Raw genomic sequence first — 20,325 nt, forward strand, 5'->3', positions numbered from 1 at the left:
CCGGCACTAGTTTCACTAGCTCTCATGCGCTGGAGTTTCAAATATTGGACCTATAAACCCTAAATGCCCATTCCTACTGCCTGGAAACACAATAAATCTTCCAAAAAAATTCTGTTTTTACAGAATTACAAAGTTGGACAAATGTTTGAAATATGTTGTTGCCGAATAAATATGTTGGTAAAACAAGACAGTACATTACAATACATGTTTTTTTATATATTAAAAATAAGGGCAGGAACTCGTGAAAGGTATGAACTAAAACTAAACAAGAGGTCAGTCTATGGAACAAATCTGTAAGATAAGATGCAGCTGTGTAAGAGCAAGAGTGACTGATAAACTAATAATGACTTTCATAATCGACTAATCCTCCTGATTACTTTCTCGATGAGTTGTTTGGGCCATAAAATGTCAGAAAATATTGAGAAATGTTTCCCAAACCTAGAAATGAAATGTCTGGTTTTGTCCACAATGATTTATTTGATTTTTCGGCTTCTTAAATGTGAATACTTTATGTTTTCTTAACAGAGAACAAGTCTTTTGAGGTAGAATGTTTCATATTGTTTTTGAATCTAAGACGCTAACATGACCGCTGTGTCTCTGTGTGTGTGACGGACAGGAATGGACTTGGACCGTCCAAAGAAGGAGAAGCCCAGTACTCGGTGGTGCACTGTACCGGCTACATCAAAGCGTGGCCCCCCGCAGGTTGGTCCACATCCTCTGTTCCACACTATTGTCTCTGTCCCCACTTGACCTGCACTTTACCTCACTGCACCGCGTCCCTGCCCAGACTCTAACCTGAAGCAGCTGTGGACTCGGCACAGCTCCGGGTCAGAACCGCTGATCTACGACCCAGTCTGTGTGGCTCTGCTGTCCCACTGAGAGTGTGTTAGTGTTCCTGTGGAAGTGGATGGAAAAACTAAAAAAAAAAAAGCTTGCATAGTTTGCTCCTTCGCTGTGGAGAACATCTGTGGTCAGCCAGGATTCACATTTGTTACAGCGCGGTCCAACACTAACCCCGGATTTTCCCTCAAAGCTTCACCTGCGTTTTCACAGACCTGAAAGTCTCACCCAATATAAAAAAAAAATTGTTTTCTTCACCGCCTCCACACCTAATCGTCTGCCTTCTCCTGGAATTACTTTACACTCAACACGTTCAGGTCAAGACCCCACTTAAAGGGGCGGTGGACCATTTTTGTGGTTTGGGCTGTTTCTGTTGGGTTGTAAAATTGCTGAAAAAGCAAGATGCAGGTGAGGACATGGGTGCTTTACTCGCACGGCTGCGTGAAACTGCCGTGATGTGGTTTTCTACGCGACACAAACACACAAATTAGTGACTTGTAAAGCAGTTTTTTTTTGGGTGTAACTAAATCATTAGAATCGGTCGATTAAAACGCTTTGTTCACAGAATCGTTCAATACTTCCTGCATGAGCGTCTGACACAGTCACTGAACTGAAATACCACTGAACGTGGTCGTCACGATCGACAGGTTTCAGCAGTGCTGCCGCTAAACACACCAAACTCCTCTGTTTAATATTGACATGATTAACGCATGTTTTCAGGGATACTTAAGTCTTTTTAACTCGTCTACAGTTTCGGCATCGTTGGCTTTGATTGTTGCGTCGGACGCCGCGTCACATTTTGTATCGGCTCCGCTTGGCTTAGAAGTTATTCAGTGAGTCATGGAAAAATGGCAATGAAAATTGTTTTCTAAAGCGTTAAAATCCATTCGTCCTGTTGATCTTTTGCAAACCTAATATTGGTGTTAGCATTCCAAGTCAGCTTGTCCTCAGCAATCCGATCCCTCTTTTACTTTTAATTATTGTTCAGAATTACAGGATTTTACAGTTTATTTGTACAGTCTGGGATCAGGTCTTGAGTTTTCTATTGCTGAGCTCATACGACTTGATGTTGGTATCATAAGAGTCGGCACTGGTGTCTTCACCAGAAGGTTATCACCTTCCTTCCTTCCTTGGTGTTTCATCAAAGCGTTTGCTGTGCCTGAGTGTTGGAGCTGAAACACCGTCACAAACTCCATAGGTGAAGGCGAGTTAAAAGATTTGGTATTTAGCCCCTGAAATCTGATGGTTTTATCTGAAAATCATTTCTTTACCTGTTTCCCCTGAAGTCAAGACCTCAGATGCACTCTCAGACACACATGCACAAACAAACAGTGCTGTGTTTACACACACAATGACTGGAATACACCCCCCCGGGTCTCAGACCCAGGAATGTACATAGCTGTAACCGTTTGTTAGAACGGAACAACCCAATCACCTCTGTGAGGTCACGTTAGAAACATTTCAACGTTTTAACACAAACACCCACAATCGTGTGTGTGTGTGTGTGTGTGTGTGTGTGTATTTTGAAATTGCTGACTCATGGTTAATTTCCTGGCAAACTAAAAATACTCCTGGAATATTTTGGACATGAAAGTGCTCGGGGATGATTGTTCAGCAGGACACACATGCTTATCGATCACAGATGGACGGTTGGAGGGAGACGGCGCCGCGCAGAAACACATGCCTGAGCGGAGGAATGAAGCTCGGCCCGGCGCAGGCTCATCTCTTTCAGATGTGTGGTCAAGTGCCATCGACGAGAGCCGAGGAATTTCCACTAAAACTAAATTCATATTAGATCCATATTAAAGAGCGGCCGCTCCAGTCTGCCGATGATTGCATGTGACGCTTCATACATCAGAGTCGTCCCTGTGGCTCTTGTGAGCGCTCCGTGGTATTTTCTGATCTCATTCAGGCGAGGTTTTCTAAGGTCATCGTTAGATTGATAAATTCTAGAATGCTGGAGAGCCGGAGCCGATCCCAGTTGGTACTGGGTGAGAGACAGGGTGAAATCTGGGTTAAGGATAAGCCAATATCATATACATATGGTACGTTGCTGGTCCAAATACTTGTCAAAACTACTGGATCAGATCTTGGAAAAACAAAAATGCCATATTTGAAGTTTTGTCCCTTTAGATCTTCAGAACAGTTAAAGTTGCAAACAAATGCCACGCAGGATTGGATAAATGATGACGTCAGATAACATAATAGGAGATGAACACATGAATATGTCCGTCACGGCTGGGTTGCAAACCCTGGAGCTAACGGAGAGGACGTGACTGGAGCAGATTTTCTGTCGTGGTCCGTCTCTAGTTATAAAACCGAAGCTGTGGGCCGTACAAAATCTGACCGGCCGGACTTTGGACACGCCTGCACCGCAATTTGGGGACGGGCATGTGTGTTTGTGGAAGTGATGAAATTTGAGGTTTCTTGAATGCATCTTAAAAGCCGCTCCTCTAAACTCCACAGAATTATAACAATAATTGAATATTCAAAGAGTTTTTTTGCTGGAAATGTCCATCCCTACCATAAATATCACATGAACGTTTCGTTAAGTCTGTTCTGTGAGGTTGGGCAGAAGAAACTCTTTGAGTGTTATATCATCGTCACATTTCTTCCAGCAAGTGCCCTCAGGACGTCACCTGCTGCCTGTTATTTTAAAGCACTTTGATTTCAGTGTCAGAGTTTATGAAAACCATCTATAATCCAGTCTTATCCACAAGGAAGCAGAACTTTTGCTGTCCTTCCTTAAACGTTTTCCATAGACACGACATTGTTTCATTCACACGAAGCAGAAAGAGCCTGACTGACGTTCACTGAAACTTCTCCCTGCAGCCCATTTGACAAATATTCGCATTAGAACACGTCGGAAAATATTGTCCCGTACCGTTGACACTTTATGGCGAAACTATGACTTATAAATCACCGTGGAGGCGAGAGCGCCGCTGCCGTAGCAGTCCGTAGATTACCTCTCACTGCTGAAATGTTCAAGAAGCAAATGGATAAATAAGTGTTGATGCTGTTTTTGTGGAATTCTTGTAAAATGGCTCTTTCTGTTTCCTCAGGTATGACTATACCAGACGAAGACACAGAGGCGGGTCAGACCGGGAAGTACTGCCTAGTGGCCATCGGGAGACTGCAGGTATGTGTGTGTGAGTGCGTGTGAGTGCGTGGTGTCCTTTGCTATGCAAAATGGGGTTATAGTGGGATATTCCCAAAGAAATGTGAAAATGACATAGCATATATATGACCACATCTTCTCAGATTTTTTATTGTGAGTGTTATAAATAATGTTTGAATAATTTCCCAGGCGCATTTTCTCAAAACAAAATGTTTTACGTCTGTGTATTATTGGTCATTTACATTAAAACACAAGGATGGCACCATGAGATTCTTCCTGTCCCTCAAAACACTGGTTCCGTGTGGATAAAATGGCGAAACAATCGCAGATTGTCCTAGAGCTGAAGAGCTTTGCCCGAACTCCTCCTCCTCGGCCTATTTGGAGTGCTGAGATGTTACGATGTTAACAGAGGACTTATTTTATTTCTTTGTCCCAACTTCCAAGTGGCCTATGTAAATGTATAAATGACTCATTCTTGACAAAAGAGCTGTGTGCATGCACACATTTGAATAATGTCAAGCTTGTAAGGGGTTCAGGCTTTTAAAAACTTTTGACTAAACTCGTTCTCATGTCTACTTCCACACTACATTTTCATTCCAAAATGGCTTTACAAACACACAAGGTGTTTTAGCTCTGTATCAGAAGTAATCTGCATCCACACGAGCTAAAGCTGAAAACATACTGTATACACAATTATGACGTCACTCATAAAAAACTGTCAAATCCTTCCAGACGGTGACCGCTTCAGCAGCTGATCTGACAGGAGCTGCAGAGTAAGAGCTCGCAGAACTGTCAGATTCCACCAGTGACTCACGAGCTGCCGACAGCTGACAGCGCAGAAATGAAACTGTTTTCACAAACAAAAGGATTGTTATGCACAGTTATCACGGCAGAAGGATGAAGGAGAACAGAGACAGCTCTGGTGTAAATAACTGCCGGTGTACATATAGAAAGTATAATATAGCACAAACACCCACCGTCTGTCACGGATTATGAAATGAGTTATTCTTGCTCGCAGTTCTCAGACCTATTATATTTTCAGATTGTAATGAAAGCACACAGCGATGAAACGTCCTGGAGAAAATCTACAGACATTCCTGGTGGAGAACTGCGAAGCTCAGTGTCACGGCTTTGATCAAACACAGACTTGAGTGCGGTTCCGTTGTTTGTGTGCAGATCCAGTTACATAACAAACGGTGGCATTAATATTAGTGTTTGAACATGAAGTGGACATGTTTAATCACGTTTCAACACAGATCATCTTCTTCTTTTGGCTTCTCCCTTCAGGGGTTGCCACAGCAGATCATCTTGTCCCTCTCCCTTGTGTCCTCTTCTGTTACACCAACTGTCCTCATGTCCTCCTTCACAACCCCCATGGACCTTCTCTGTGATCTTCCTCTTGTCCTCCTGCCCGGCACTTCCATCTACAACATCCTTTGTCCATTATAATCACTGTCCCTCTTCCATTGTCTCCAAACCAAACCATTCAACCTGAGCTCCTGAGTTCGGCTCCATGTTCCGCTCGTGGTTTTCAGACACCGTCACCAAGCCCATACATCCTAGCAGGTCACACTGCCGTCTTGTGGACCTTCCTCTTTCACTGCTCTCCTTCTGTCACACATCAGCCCTGACCCTCGAAAGTCAATGCCAGTTTTTCTTGACCTCACTTGACCTCGTCCCATCCTGATTTTGCCTGAGGTGTGGACCCTGTGGTCGCTTCAAGCACCAGCCTCTTTATATACCTTGTTACATTATATGCCACGTTTCCACCAAGTGCAACGGTTCAGTTTGGTACTGTACGGTACGCAGGGCTCCAACAGGTCCTTGAAGTCCTTGAAAGTTTGTCTCTTTAAGGAAAAGCAATTCAAGGCCCTTAGAGAGTCTTTAAAAACACCCTAAATTGACAAGGTGCTTGAATTTTGTGCAAGAAAGAAGTGAAGTTGATATTTTATGTAAATATCTTGTTAATTGGTCCTGGAAAAGTCCTTGAATTTGATGTCGACCAAAGTGTGGGAACCCCGGGTATGTACAGTTTTTTTTGCATTTCCATTAGGAATTGGACCAAAATTACTAGCCCTAACCGATGACCAATGCTTTGGCACCCTTCCCTTTACTGGAGAAAAATTGTACCATGTGGTCAGGGTGGAGTAAGAGTGGCTCCACCCACGACAGTCAGCTGATTGGTTCGACAGAAGTTGAAAAGTCGAGGTAAAAGCTTTGGCATCAACATTGTTGCCTGTTGTGTTGAGTTTGCTGTCGTCGCGCTGATACGACGTCACTCTGACAAAATGCAACCTGACCCAGGGCTTAACCGTTCCAAACAGTCCCGTACAGTACCAAACCGAGCCGCACCATCAAACCCCATCCTTCCTTAGCCCCTACGTCATCTCCCACGGCTCCTCCTACCGCCGGCGATTCCTTGAATAATGTTTGTAGAAAACTGGTGTGAAGCAGCTTCCTGTAACATGTCATGTCAAAGGCCTGAACCAGAGATGGTTATATTTTACTGGCTTAAAAAAAATGTGCATTTCATTTCATGTACCCACATCACTTTAGACCTGTCATTAGTCTAATTTATGAAACCTCCCATGGTTCTTGAGCCACGCTGGGAAAAACCCTTTCAGTTCCTCGTTTACCTACTGAGATAAAATACGTCGGGTTCCAGGAACATTCTGTTCAGAGACGGCTGAAGGGGGGGAAAAAAATGTGCAGGCTTTTCTTTCTGCGAAGAGAGAACCAGAGTTTACAGAGAAACTTGCTTAACCTTGTCAGTCACTTGACCCTTGTTTTGTACATTGGAACGTTCCCTCGAGAGTGTCTGGCGTGACGCTGCTGTGTGGGCTCGTCTTACCTCCGCTCGGCTGACGAACAGCTCGTCTGTAACGCGTTGACAGGCGGGGATGAGAAGAGCAGGAAGCGGCTGAGTTATGTGACCTTTCCACATGGTGTGTGGACTTTGTTGTGAAGAATGTGGCCAGACTCGCACCTGGCTACGATCTTATCACAATGGGAGACAGACCTCCATCACATGTGGATCTGCTCATGTTCAGGTTGCCGTGCTGTGGAGAGGTGAAGTTTCTGTGTGTTTTTCTTAACTGACACTTGAACCGGATATTGTTAAAAGTAGATTAAAGCACTGATTTAGAGGTGTGAATCTTTTAGAATGTCATGATCCGAGGTGGATTCGGTGGGTCAGGATTTGCTTAAGATCGATTTAAACTTGGACTCGGAGCTGCTAATTTGAGGGTCTGCTCTGTCATCATGAAATCTGAGTAAAGTGTTTGTGAGATCCAGTCGCTTTTAAACCCCAGCAAATCCGAAATAAAAAAATGGAGATGAAGTGTTTTCCACCAGTTAGAAAGATTTTCCTCCTCCGGAGGAGAGCGTTAGTCACCAGGATGGTTATCTACGTCTGATTCAGCTGGGTCACACTTTCAAACATCTGTGTGTCTGTACTGCAGATCTGCGCTATAGCAGTGGTTCCCAAACACTGGGTCAGGATCCACAGGGGTCACCAAACAAAGATGAAACTGAATTTTCTTGAACTTTTACTGAAGTTTGTTCACCAATTCAAAAATGAAGCTTATTTTTCTATATTTGTACATTTTGGAACCTATATTTATTATGTCCTTGGACTTAAAGAAGTAGGTGGTAGCTATGGAAACTTCACAAAATCACACCTATTTAAAGAAAAGAACGTGAGATTGAGTATGCATGTGTGGTACACAAGATTGTCGTGAAAGATCTGACCCCCAGACCCTAATAAGTCTCACTTCTCTCCGTGTTGACCTGAAGGCCAGTCGGGCACGTTTCTTCTGGGTTCAGTTTACAGCCACATGCTGCTGCGGCTCTAAGATGTGAACATGCAGTAACTTGTGAAAACAATAAATTAAGACAAGTTTTAGTAAACATGGTAAATCAGGTACACATGGTCCTAAAATTAGAGCGTCTCAACGCACCAGTGTTGGCTGCTTACAACATTCCAGACAGAAGACGTGTGTTTCATTTATTGATTAATGACTATTATTCCACCTTCATGTTTTGAGTCATGGCTGATTTTGATTCCCTCATGTAGTACTTGCATCATATTTGTACAGTCGTTCATGGGTGCAACACATAATCAATTATTAATCACCAACTATTTTCATAATCACGTAGTTGGTTTGAGTGGGTTTTGTTTTGGGGTTTTTTTGCAGTAAGAAAAGTTCATGTCATTCAGATTCTTTGTCATTTTTAAGTTGGTATGAGAGAAACAAAAGATTAATTGATAAAAATAAGCTTCATTAATGTAGAAATCAAACAAGCTTTTACTTTGCATCTCTTTAACCGTCCAATTAGTGTTTGTTTTTGCCGATATTTTCATTTTTCCCTTTTAATGTGACAGACGGACACTGCTTTGATGGACCACAGATGTTGTGGTCTCCACCATTAATTACACGAATGTTTTGTTCTCAGTCTGCCATAATAAAGTTTCAGTGAGCTGGTGCTTTGCCACTGTTTAACTGTCACAGCCCATAATTTCACACTGTTTATGGAGTCATTTACTGTGAGGACACGCAGCGCCAACAGTTGTCCATTTCCCCCTCTGAAACGATGTCTCTGCGAATAATTGTCAAACGCATTCAATGCAGCAGCAAATACTTTTCTTTTATGCCTTTTTTTTTGGACACTAATGCATGTCACTGGTTTAATAATTATCTTACTCGAGCAATAGTTGTAGGTTGTCATTAGAGGGACACAGATTCATTTGTGGGCCTGATATTTGCTGATATTTTTGTTTTTAGACATTGCTAAGTCACTAAAACGTTGTTTTTTTGTTTTTTTAATCCAATGGTTATTGTTAGTTTTTTTGATTTCATTTATTCAGTTTATACTTTTATTCTTTAATAGATTAAGACAGCATTTTTTTGTATTTGCGATCATTAAACAGTCATAGTTTATCAGATGGAGGACAAAGTAAAATTGGCTAAATATGTGGGACAAAAAACTTTAATGTCCATTATCAGCCTTCAGCTTACTTGGTTTCTTTACAAAAAGGGGTTCCACAAGGCTCAATCCGAGGCCCCATCTTGTTTACTTTTTTTTTTAACAATTTAAATTAATCTAAAACAGCTCCATCCATTAATATGCTGATGATTATCTAATGTAAACGTAGCCATGTTTCTATTTTTTTATTTTTTAAAAGAAAAGGCCCCGTTTGTGCTTGAGCTTGTGTTAAATCCCAATCTTTGCACCACTTTCTGGATTTTATGGACAAAACAACTTTGAATCCTATGAATCACTTACTAAAACAACCAACTCTCCTATTTATTTAATATATATCCATACTTTTATTACTTTTCATTCGTTTTAATAATCATTACGTTTTGAGTGTCTTTTTTATTATTAATTAAAACAAGTTTTCTTTGCTCCATGTTACAAAGAAAAAAAAGAAAATTTAATTTTTGTTTGTGGATAAAATAAGACATTTGGGAGCATCGTCATTTCTAAGGAAGGTTTGATTCCCCTGGTTAATTGAAGGCTACCCACTTGCTTAACTACCAACCTGCCTGTCTGAATGATGCATCTTTTAATAGATTTCTTTGTGAAATATTCTTGATTTTGGCCTTTCACTTTGCCCTATTTTGAATCCCTGTGAACCCTCTGTAACTAAAGAGAAAGCAAAAAAAAAACAAGAGGAAAGAGATGAAGGGATCAAACCAATACAAACACTGTAGAAGGATAAATCTCATTTATATATACATGTCTGTGTTTCCTTCAGGTGACCAGCTCTCCTGTCTCCATGGATATGAACGGCCTGGCGGTGCCCACAGAGTTCCTGTCGCGTCACAACTCAGACGGTGTCATCACCTTCGTTGACCCTCGCTGTATCAACGTCATCGGTTATCAGCCTCAGGTGAGATGAGAGGATTAAATTCATGATGTAGACACGAGTGTTTCTCTCTCTCTCTCTCTCTCTCTCAACTTCCACAGAAGGAGCATATTTTTGCTTCGTCCTTGCGGTGCATTAATATTCACAGCACGCAGCCAAGGCATTGATCGTTCACAAGCTTTTCCTCAGGTTTTTGGTCCAGCTGCACAGAGAACCCTTCCAAACAGGGAAATATGAGCATATATTACACCATATGTTCAGGGTTTTGTAGTATAGTTGATCATATTTGATCTGCTTATGCAAACTCTATGCATCCTCCATGTTTGTTTTCATCACTTTTCTTGTAGCTGTAAACACGACGGCACCGCGTTGGCAGCAGAAAATGGATGAGACGCGCTTCACGCTCGCGCTGATACTAAACAGCCATTTCTCAGACGTGGACTCTGGATAATGTCTGGTTTTATAAGCTGAGATTTATCTCAGGTTTCAGCCGATACAGTTCTTGCATCTGTCCATGTGATGGATCTGGAGAATCCCGAGTGTCTAGGTGAAGGAGGACGGCGTCTCTGGATTATCCGGGGTTTCTCCTGATGCTTTCTTACACGAGTTTACTCGGTTGTAATCCAGAGATTTGGCAGGATAAGTTCTGGAAACTGTCGGGAGTGACTTTTGCTTTGTTACTCAACAGAAAAGCAGAGGAAATTAATAAATGATTGTACCAAATCTGCCATTTGTTTCTCTTACGTTATCAGTTACGGCAAATCCACTCTGGAGGAGTTGATTAACCTACGCAGTGATTCCCCACGGATCACATTTTTCTTCTTCCTGCAAAAAGCATTCGTCTTACTTTTTAAATGAAACGTCGGGCATTTCCATTTACTGTCTCGCCGACGCCGCGTCATCTGCAGTTGCGTCCGCGCTCACCTTTTAAAGAAAGCTTTGTGCCCCACACTTAATCACTTCTCTCTTCTAACTCGTATTTAATGGCTTGATGAATGATTCATACGCAGCTCGGAGCTCAGTGTTTGGTGGTGAATTCATCACAGAGTGACAGTCGGAGCTAATGTCTATAAAAACACTGCGGCTTTGATCTGCTGTGTCTCGCGTGCTAAAACACGGACGTTCTCCGGAGACGGTGCAGAGCGCAAATGTCTGTAAAAGTCACTGTGGTCATCCTCTGTATGTGGACCATACGCACCAAATGTCACTAATGGCGTGTTTCCACCGGCTCTACTCGCCTCGGCGCGGCACGGTTAAGTTGCCTTTCCACTACCATAGTACCAGGTACTTCTTTTCAGCCGATACTCTGCGTGACGTCGCCAGACTGTCGGCCGCTGACTGGTCCAAGTACCGTCACGGGAAGAGACGTCCGACACAAGAATCGAGCCGAACAATGCCGAAGTGTAGATGAGTTAAAAAGACTTAACAATCTTTAAACTCCTGCTCCGACATTAGCCAGTCCCTTAAAACATTTACAATGTCGTTTTTAGTCGTTTGCCCTCAGGGATTTCAACGTAGCCGCAAATGAGAAAAGGCGAAAAGGGTTCCCACGGTTCCTTGAAATCCTTTAAATTTTATTTAAAGCACTTTAGGTACCATATGAGCCGTCATGTTGCTGTTGCTTCCTCCCTCTCTCCTCTTTTCTTTGCACACTTTCTTCTTCTTCTTCTTCTCAAATCTTAATCTTTTTTTCCTGTTTTGCTGTCCTCTAGGACCTGCTAGGAAAAGACATTCTGGAGTTCTGTCATCCTGAGGACCAGAGTCACCTGAGAGAAAGCTTTCAGCAGGTAGGACGCCATCCTTGTACAGACTGTAAAAATTGTGTCTTAAAAGTTTCACAGTTAAAGAAAATTGCCGTCTCGGCCTGATATAGTGGATGCTGGAGTTTGTGATACCGTGCCGTCCCTTTTCATAACTTCACATCATTTTTACCACACTGCTGTGAGTCTCGCAGCAGTGTGGATAATGTGACATTAAACCATGCAAAGAACAGTTCATACTCAATTTATGGAACCATTTCTGACACAGAGGGTGGAAGAGAGCGGTATCCTGGTATCTGGTTGATTAGATCTGGGTAGCTGCTTTCTTTGACATGGGTAATTACTTTATTTAATGTGGGTATCTGTTGATCAGACTCATTTGTTGTGCTTATCTGTTTTATTTGATCTGCTCATGTGGGCGCTCGTCTCTTTATTTAGTCACAGGATCTACGTAACCCATTTATCAGCGTAGCAGCTCCGCTGAGACCGCGCCGGGTCATCGCGGATTATTTCCCTTTGTGTCCACTGATTATTTCTGTCCTGTGTGGTCATGAGGGCAGCTGCTCTGGCCGTCCACAGCAGTTCATCTCAGAGAGAGGGAGAGAGAGAGAGAGAGAGAGAAGTGCAGTGCTGTCATTACTTGCGCTGACAGTTAGCGGAGTGGTTGGATGAGTCGGGAGGAAGATCAGGAGCTCAGGATTTATCACCATCAGCCAGACACAGCAGAAACTGCTCAATTCAAAACTTAGAAAGTGATAGGTCTTCAAATGGCTTCAAAACTTCTCATTCCAGCCTCTTAAAACTGCTTTTGTTGACAAAGTGTAAATATCAAATTCCTTGGATGGGTCTGAAACTGGAGCCTCCAGGTGCCGTCTCCAGATTATCCAGAGTTTCTCCCGCTGCTTCACTCGGTTACAATCCCGAGATTAGAGCTGGCAGGATAAGTCGGGGAAACTGTCTTGTCGTGACTTCTGTTGACATATTTTGCTCCATAACTCTCTGTTATCTACTCCCTGTCTTCTACCAAAACAAAAAAATGTTTAATGTTCTTTGCCAAGTTATGGATTCAATCATTCATTTCGGGTCATGGAGATCTTTGGAGCCGGGTTTTCTCACCGTCTCTTTCCTCTGCCATGCTTTTCACCTCTTCCTAGAAGATTCCAAGGCCTTTTTAGGAGAGGTGATGGATAGATATGTAATCCCCATCCCCAGCTGGTTCTGGGTCTCACCCCGGTGTCTCCTACAAGTGGGACCTGCTCGAAAGACCTTTAAAGGAAGTGGTCCAGGAGGAGTCTGATGCACCTCAGCTGTCTCCTTTTGAAGGCAAAGAAGCTGATGATGTTTAAGCTCCTCCCCTTTTATCTGTGACTCTGAGTACAGCCTCATTTTGGCTGCTCGAGCCTGCAGTCCCATTGTTTCAGTTACTACCCACAGCTCATGGATGCAGGTGAGATCAGGTCAGAACATGGAGTGTGGTACAACGTCTACACTAGTTTTCACCCATTAACAAGAACCTGAAATACTTGAGTCCCCTCGCTAAAGGGATGCTAAGTTCTCTGGTAAAATGGTTTCACGTAGACTTTGAAAACATCACGGCTCAGTGAACGCCCCAAAGTGTGATTCGACGAAAAGTCCAACGACGTCGATGTCATCTTGTCCTCCACTGTCACTTTTCACCTCCAGGAACAATAATAATCCCCAGTAACTTTGCTTTTCTTGCAGGTGGTGAAGTTGAAGGGACAAGTCCTGTCCGTGATGTATCGCTTCCGAATGAAGAACCGGGAGTGGATGTTGATCCGAACGAGCAGCTTCACCTTCCAGAACCCGTACTCTGACGAGATCGAGTACATCATCTGCACCAACACGAACGTCAAGTAGGTCCCTCACACACACACATACACGGCCTGATAAGGTCTGGTTCACACTCACTGTTCAAACAGTTAACCTCTCAGCCGATGAAAATACCAAAACAGGAAAGAAAATACTTAAAATCCCATTAGCCACTGCAATAGAAGGAACTACTCTACCTGAAGACCACAAAGTTAGCGGTACATTATACTAGTGTGTGTGAGGTGTGGAAAAAAAACAAAAAAAAACCATAATGACACCAAACCTTGGAGCGCTCGTCCAGCGGGATGACTCAGCAGATATATTTAACTTTCGTTCAGCACATCCTTGGGTAGGGAATTAGCTTCTCTTTTTTTTTTCCTGAGGTGTCATTGATGCCACTCATTCCTCTCTCTCCTCTCGCTGTGTTCTCAGTGTGAACACTGCTGCTGCCGCTGCTTCTGCAGCAGAGCCAGGAATAACACTGACGATGATCCAGAGCTGACACTGCTCAAGGCATTTACTGTTGTAAATGTGATGTGACGTGCTGAGTCAGCGTCTCGGTAAACTCTGCTGCTCGGCTCCACTGAGCTGCCGCCTCTGTTTGTCCTCGCTGAGTCTTGTAGCCTGTTGCATGTCCGAGCTCAGTGTCAAGAAGTGTCGCGATAAATGTTACGGGAAGATCTTGTATCGTGGGTCAGTGTGCAATACGATGGTCGATTTGCCAGAGCAGATCACTTCATCACTTCTGCGGGATCTACTGTACATTAAGCTGAGAGAATCGGCGACAAGATGCATTCAAGAAACCTCGTAAATGTCACCACGTCTGTAAAAAGACACTTAGTAAATGCTTAAAGCTGCTGCTGCTGCTGCCTTGTGGTAAAAGATACACACTCTTTTAATATTCAATGCAATCATTGATGAAATGTTTTCAGTTTTGTGTCTCACAAATTATTTATCTGTACTTCAGTCTTAATCACAAAACTGCTTTATGTTAAATGATCTCAACACAAAAACAGTGTCCACTTCAGACAACGATGGACTTAAAAAACGTGTCTTAATTTTTACTGTTTTGCCGTCAAACTCACGTGACTAGAAACAGATCTGAATTTAACCAGGTTTATTGTGCTTGTGCAGCGTTGTAGTTTGTGTGTAACATTTAACCAGCTGATGTACAGTGACGGTATTTGTCTTGTGAGAGATGAAGCACGAAGCCTACGTGTTGCCTTCAGGCGACTGTGAGAGGCTCGGTGAGAAGGGTGAAGGAAAGGCAGACAAATAGTGCGGCCTGATAAGAATCATTCGTCTCTCTTGTGGAGCTGTCGTTATTACCTGTCAAACACAGGGTGAAGAAAATGTCTCGTCTGCACGATCATGTGACGCCTGAAGCGGCTGTCTACTGTAGAGATGTCTGTGTGCCGGTTAATCGTATAACTGGTCAACGGTTCGCTTCACAGGCTTCAAACTTGGCAGGTGAATTAGTAAGGACGCCAGTGTGGGCAGTGCCAACTCTGGCGTTGTTTGGATAAGAAATGCAAGAGATATCATTAGAAATGCGACAGATGTATCGCTGAAAGAGCCACAACTGTGCCCACCAACAAGTGAAGATATGATATTTAGGTTAATGTCTCCCTTGTTTGTTACGACACCACCTAGGCCTATGCAGAACAACCGTGAAGTCATAATTGCTAGCGGTGTTGTGGACACTGTCTGCTGTCTCTCCCTCTCTCTCGGCCGTTGACGTGCAGAACAACGAGCGAGTAAAGTTAAAAGAGAGATCAAATGACGACGCGATGCCTGCTGCAAATCAATAAACGTGGACGCCATCATGGACGAAGACAAGTTGCCCCTCCCATCTTAAGCACATTCTAGTCCTTGAATCTGAGGGAATTGGTCCTGGAAAAGTCCTTGAATTTGATGTCAACCATGGTGTGTGCACCTTTTGGGGGAGTATTAATACGTACTCGAACTGTATAGTGGAAAAGCGACAATAGTCACTATCTTTGTCGTCGTTTGGTCTTGTCACTTTATGGCGACTTTTATTTTCTTTCCTTTAGTCGCTCTCGCTTTTTATTCTGTCTCTGTTCCTGTGATTGAATACAGTGCAATGTTTTCAAAATAAAGCTTTAGTTAAGTGAGCACACGGCGTGCGTGCTCAGCGTCTACAGCGTTTAGAGTCGTTCTGGTGAGGTTTCGTGTGGATGAAGACATTTCCTGAAACTTTACGGAAAAGTTTTTCCCCTCAAACGACAAAGAAAGAGATTGTTCCGTTCCGTCTTTTTACGTGTGGACAAACACTAGTCCAGTGGAGGAAATGACCTCAGGTCGAGCTTTTCCTGTCCTGTTCCACCTGCGTGAGCTCTCTGCCGCCAACCTCGGTTAAGATTTGCTGTGAGCTCAACCAATTACTAGTGTAAACACACAGCTTGTGTGTGTGTGTGTGTGTGTGTGTGTGTGTGTGTGTGTGTGTGTGTGTGTGTGTGTGTGTGTGTGTGTGTGTGTGTGTGTGTGTGTGTGTGTGTGTGTGTGTGTCTGGGGGGGGGGTTATCACCTCCATGAATCTCTGCCAGCAGTTCCCTCAGGCGGAGGTGGCAGGAGACACAGAGTTAACAGTGTATGTGTTAGATTTATGATGTCACAATCTCATTTATCAGAAACGTACAGAGTTCAGAAGCAGATGGTTTTCTCGCATGCAGCATGATTTAATACCCGCGTGTGTGTGTGTGATGTCGCGTGTGTGTGTGCAGCACGTACGGCTGTTGAGAGTGCACATTAATAAGCTGTCTGTTGAATTAGCGCCCGGGCAGGTGAGCTCGCACGGTGTGTGAACATCTGTGTGTGTGCTCAGGTGCGGCGTGTTTGAGCAGCGCGCGTGCCAGCGGTGCAAGTGTTGTTCCCTCTGGTTACATGTGTCTCACCTGTGGACCTGGAGCTGGATGAGACACATGTGCGTCACTGATGTCGCTCTGTGATGTGTGTTTGATACAGACCGATAAACACGGTGCCCACGGGTCCTGAGATCCTTGAAATTTTGTGAATTTTAATGTGTCATTTTTAAATTGAGTATAACTGTTCAACGCTTCGCTTCACATGCTTCAAACCTGGCAGATGACTTCGTAAGGACACCAGTGTGTGCAGTGCCGACTTTGACGCTGTTTGGATAAGAAATGCAAAAGCTTTCGGTAGAAATGCGACAGATATATCGTCACTGAAAGAGCCACAACTGTGCCCACAAAACACAAAGAAGTTGATATTTAGGTAAATCCATGTCTTTCTTGTTTGTTACGACACCACCTACTGTGTCATGCCCTGCATTGCTCAGTGTACGTGGACTAGGCCCGCGCAGGACAAACGTGGAGTCATCATTACTTGCAGTGTTGTGGACACTGTCTCTCTTTTTCTCCGTGCCGTTGACTTTTCGCAGAGATCCCAAGGACAATCAGTTGTCCAGATAAAAGTGGACGCCTCTCCCGTCTTGAGGCGTGTCGGAACAATTGGTCCTTGAATTTGAGGAAATTGGTCCCGGAGAAGACCTTGAAACGTACTCGAGTTTGATGACAACTCAGATGTGGGAGCCCTGTGTTTAGCTCTGATCAGACTCGTTCTCACTGAAGACGATAAACTCTGTTAAATATTGAGATTTTTAGACACACCTTTTCAGGATTCAAGTCTTTTTCACTACATCTACAGTTCGGCATTGTTCGCTTTGATTCTCGTGTCGGACGTCGCGCTTGTGACGACACTCTCTGACCAATCAGTGTCCGGCAGTCTGTCGACGTCCCATTTTAGCATCGGCTCAGCTCGCTTGGAACCTCGTCAGAGCAGGAACTAAAGAAAACACCGGGTACAGAGTAGAGCTTGAACTGTGCCATATGAATCCCAAGCTGTTAAATTAGGGTAAAAAAAAAAATCCTGCATAGTTCTGCTTTTAAAACATCCCGACTTATCTGCGTGTGTGTGTGTCTTTTCTGAGCAGCACTAACTAACTAACGAACGAAGCGTGACATTAATGTGTGGTTCAGTGCGGCAGGAACGCGTGCATTGTTCCGGCCTCCTATGGTAAAGAGGGACCTGAAGCTGCGGCCCGATCCTGATCTGGCTTCTTTATCCTCAGCTATAGTGACTCATATAATGAGATCACAGTGTACGGGCGACGGTAAATTACTTCTGTCCACAGGGAGTCAGAGCCCCTTTCAAGCAGGCAGCCACACAAGCACACGCTCTGTACATAGCAATTATAAAAAGTCCCTATGCCGTCTTTATTCTTTGTATTCGGGGGGAGCTTTATTTATTCACACCACGCTCTGATATTTAAATGCCCTCTCTTTCTATTAGAACCTGTTTGAGAGCAAATTTCCTTTGCTGCCGCTGCAGACTCTTTGCTCGTGCACTCAGACACATTATACTGTTGCACTGCCTCATTAAAGGCACATTCACATGTTCCCCCCTCGTTTCCGTTTAATCCTCCCATTACTTATTTACTTTGCTTAAGATTGCGTTCAAAAGTGATTAGAGTTAAACTTTCAAACTCTACCGAAACAGGGCGGCCACACAACGTGGAGCTGAGCAATAAATCCATATCACATCATGACATGAGGCAAGGCGTCGTCCTGTCATGATTTTAAATGAAGGCTGTTTCATTGTCATAATCATCATATTTCACACATTTGTGAAACACATTGAACTAAACACAACAAATGACATGTAGTTGACACAATTGTAATTAATGAAGTCACTTGATAGCACTTAATTATTTGTGTTATAGCAGAATTTGTGCAGCTTTATATCCACATGTATCTCAAATATATCAGGATATAGACCAAAAATATACCGATATTATTTATAATATGTACATATTGAGATGACTGTTTAATGAAGAAAACAGTTTTTTCAGTGTGGAAGAGTTGAATCTATATTCATTTATCTATATTAAATAGAGCCAATCTACATAAAACAGAATATTCCTGCTGTAGTTTTTATTTAGCACATTTTTTTTCCCCTCATTACCATAGTATTTACTACATTATAACTGCAGGAGTGTGTGCAATATGTTTTTGTATGTTTTCAACTGTGTTTTTTTTATTGACTTGTTGTATTAAATGTCCATGTTTTTAAAGTGGAAGACGAGCCGTGCTGTAGGGCATAGCTAATGGGGAATCCAAATAAATTGATACGTGTTTTTATCTGAAAATGTAATAAAAATATTATTAAAAAAAGTCAAAATAATAATAATAATAATGATAATCAGTCAGTCAGTCAGTAAGTCCCCTCAGGGAAGTATGTCTTCACTTAAAGTATAATAAAATGGATGTTAGTAATTTGTCAGTTTACTCATTTACATCTCTGAATTCAAATAAATCAAATTCTATATATTAAAAAAAGGACACCTGACCACTACACCAAAGGTCACGATCTCTGTTCCAGTTCATCTCGATGGAGGTTAAAGGTCAGGGCTCTGTACGGGTCAGTCAAGTTCTTCCACATCAAACTCAAAGTCGTCAAAACCGTGTCTACAAAGTTTAGGAAGCACGACATTGTCCAAAAACGTCTTTGGATGCTGAAAGTGTTAAGTTGTCCTTCACCGGAGACGAGGAGCCTGAAAACAATACTTAACAGGTGTGGACCAATCCTTTAGTCCATGTCGTGTAGACGGATATCAAACAAACACCTGGTGTCCACATTGCTGTGTCTTGAGTGGAGAGTTTTGGGAAATGTCCTTGTTTTTACTTTGAAAAGTCAAGGCTGTATTTTCAGAACAGGCAGGAAACCCGGTGACCTTGACCCTGATGCAGTTCTGCATATTTGCTTTCTGACTGGGCCTCGTCGCACTCATCACAGGTCGTCGAGCAGCTGTTCGTAAAGAAACCTGCTTTTATCTTTTATCTGTACAACTCTATGAAGCGCAAAGTGACCGTAAAGGATTTAAATGGCAAATTTAAATGGATTTAAATGGATTTAAATGGCAAAAACAAAGTCAAAATCTCACAAATTGAGATTTCCTGAACACACTCACACACAGATAGAAAATGATTGTTTTACAACAGCACAGTTTCAGGCACTTTACTCTTCAATATGAGAAGTAGAAAAATATGAGATTAAAGCAAACTGTACGTGCGAGTCAAATAAAATATAAAATGTGTCAAGTGTGAGGGCGCATAAACATTTTCATTTACAAAATCCACACAAAAAAATGCCTCATCTACATACTGCGACATGTGTGCGTCTTTACTCGCTACACTGTGACCTGAGACCTTCATGTGGAGGATAAAGTGGTAAAAGATGGATGGATGGATCCCGGATGGATCCAGTGAAATACATGTAGAGCTTTAATTGCGCCCACATACATGACATTACTGTAGCCCCTCAGGACCTCTGTGGAACAAGCGTCCAATCACAGACGAGATTCACACGTTTGTGATGACAGCTTCTCAGAACCATAATTCCTAAACGGTTGAATTGGGGGAAAAAGGAGCAGAAGAACTCACTCATTTTGACATTTCTACAGCCATGAAATCAAACTGAATCCAGGCGGCCTGATTATGGTGATTGGTCATAAGAGGGCTTATTACTATAGTACACTGTACACTGGGTCCAGGATTTCAGGAAGTCTTGTTGTGTTTTTCAGGCAGTTACAGCAGCAGCAGCAGGCGGAGCTGGAGGTTCACCAGAGAGACGGACTGACCGCCTACGATCTGTCCCAGGTAACACAAGGATGGACCTTTTGGACGTTTTTGTTTTTTTTTTAGCAATGCAGCAGACATTTTAGCGTTATGAACAAATTGTGACGACAACAAATAATCTGAAATATGTGCAAATAATTAGGCTTAAAATGAAAGAAGTGTGAGAGATCTGATGATTGTCAACACCTTCAAATCACCTCAGATACTTTACCGTGACATGACGACATC

The 20,325-nt window shown here is 42.9% G+C and overlaps 1 protein-coding gene across 4 annotated transcripts in view; it reads left to right on the top strand.

Moving 5' to 3' along the window:
• Positions 1 to 20,325, top strand: part of arnt2 (aryl-hydrocarbon receptor nuclear translocator 2) — a 59,462-nt gene that overhangs the window by 30,336 nt on the left and 8,801 nt on the right. For all 4 annotated transcript variants that reach the window (XM_058629089.1, XM_058629090.1, XM_058629091.1 and 1 more), the window contains 6 exons: positions 617 to 702; positions 3,903 to 3,979; positions 9,720 to 9,854; positions 11,543 to 11,617; positions 13,313 to 13,464; positions 20,043 to 20,118. In XM_058629089.1, the coding sequence (XP_058485072.1) occupies positions 617 to 702; positions 3,903 to 3,979; positions 9,720 to 9,854; positions 11,543 to 11,617; positions 13,313 to 13,464; positions 20,043 to 20,118 (601 nt within the window). The remainder of the gene's footprint in view (positions 1 to 616; positions 703 to 3,902; positions 3,980 to 9,719; positions 9,855 to 11,542; positions 11,618 to 13,312; positions 13,465 to 20,042; positions 20,119 to 20,325) is intronic.

The sequence above is a fragment of the Solea solea genome, chromosome 5, assembly GCF_958295425.1.
Source record: "Solea solea chromosome 5, fSolSol10.1, whole genome shotgun sequence".
NCBI lineage: Eukaryota > Metazoa > Chordata > Actinopteri > Pleuronectiformes > Soleidae > Solea > Solea solea.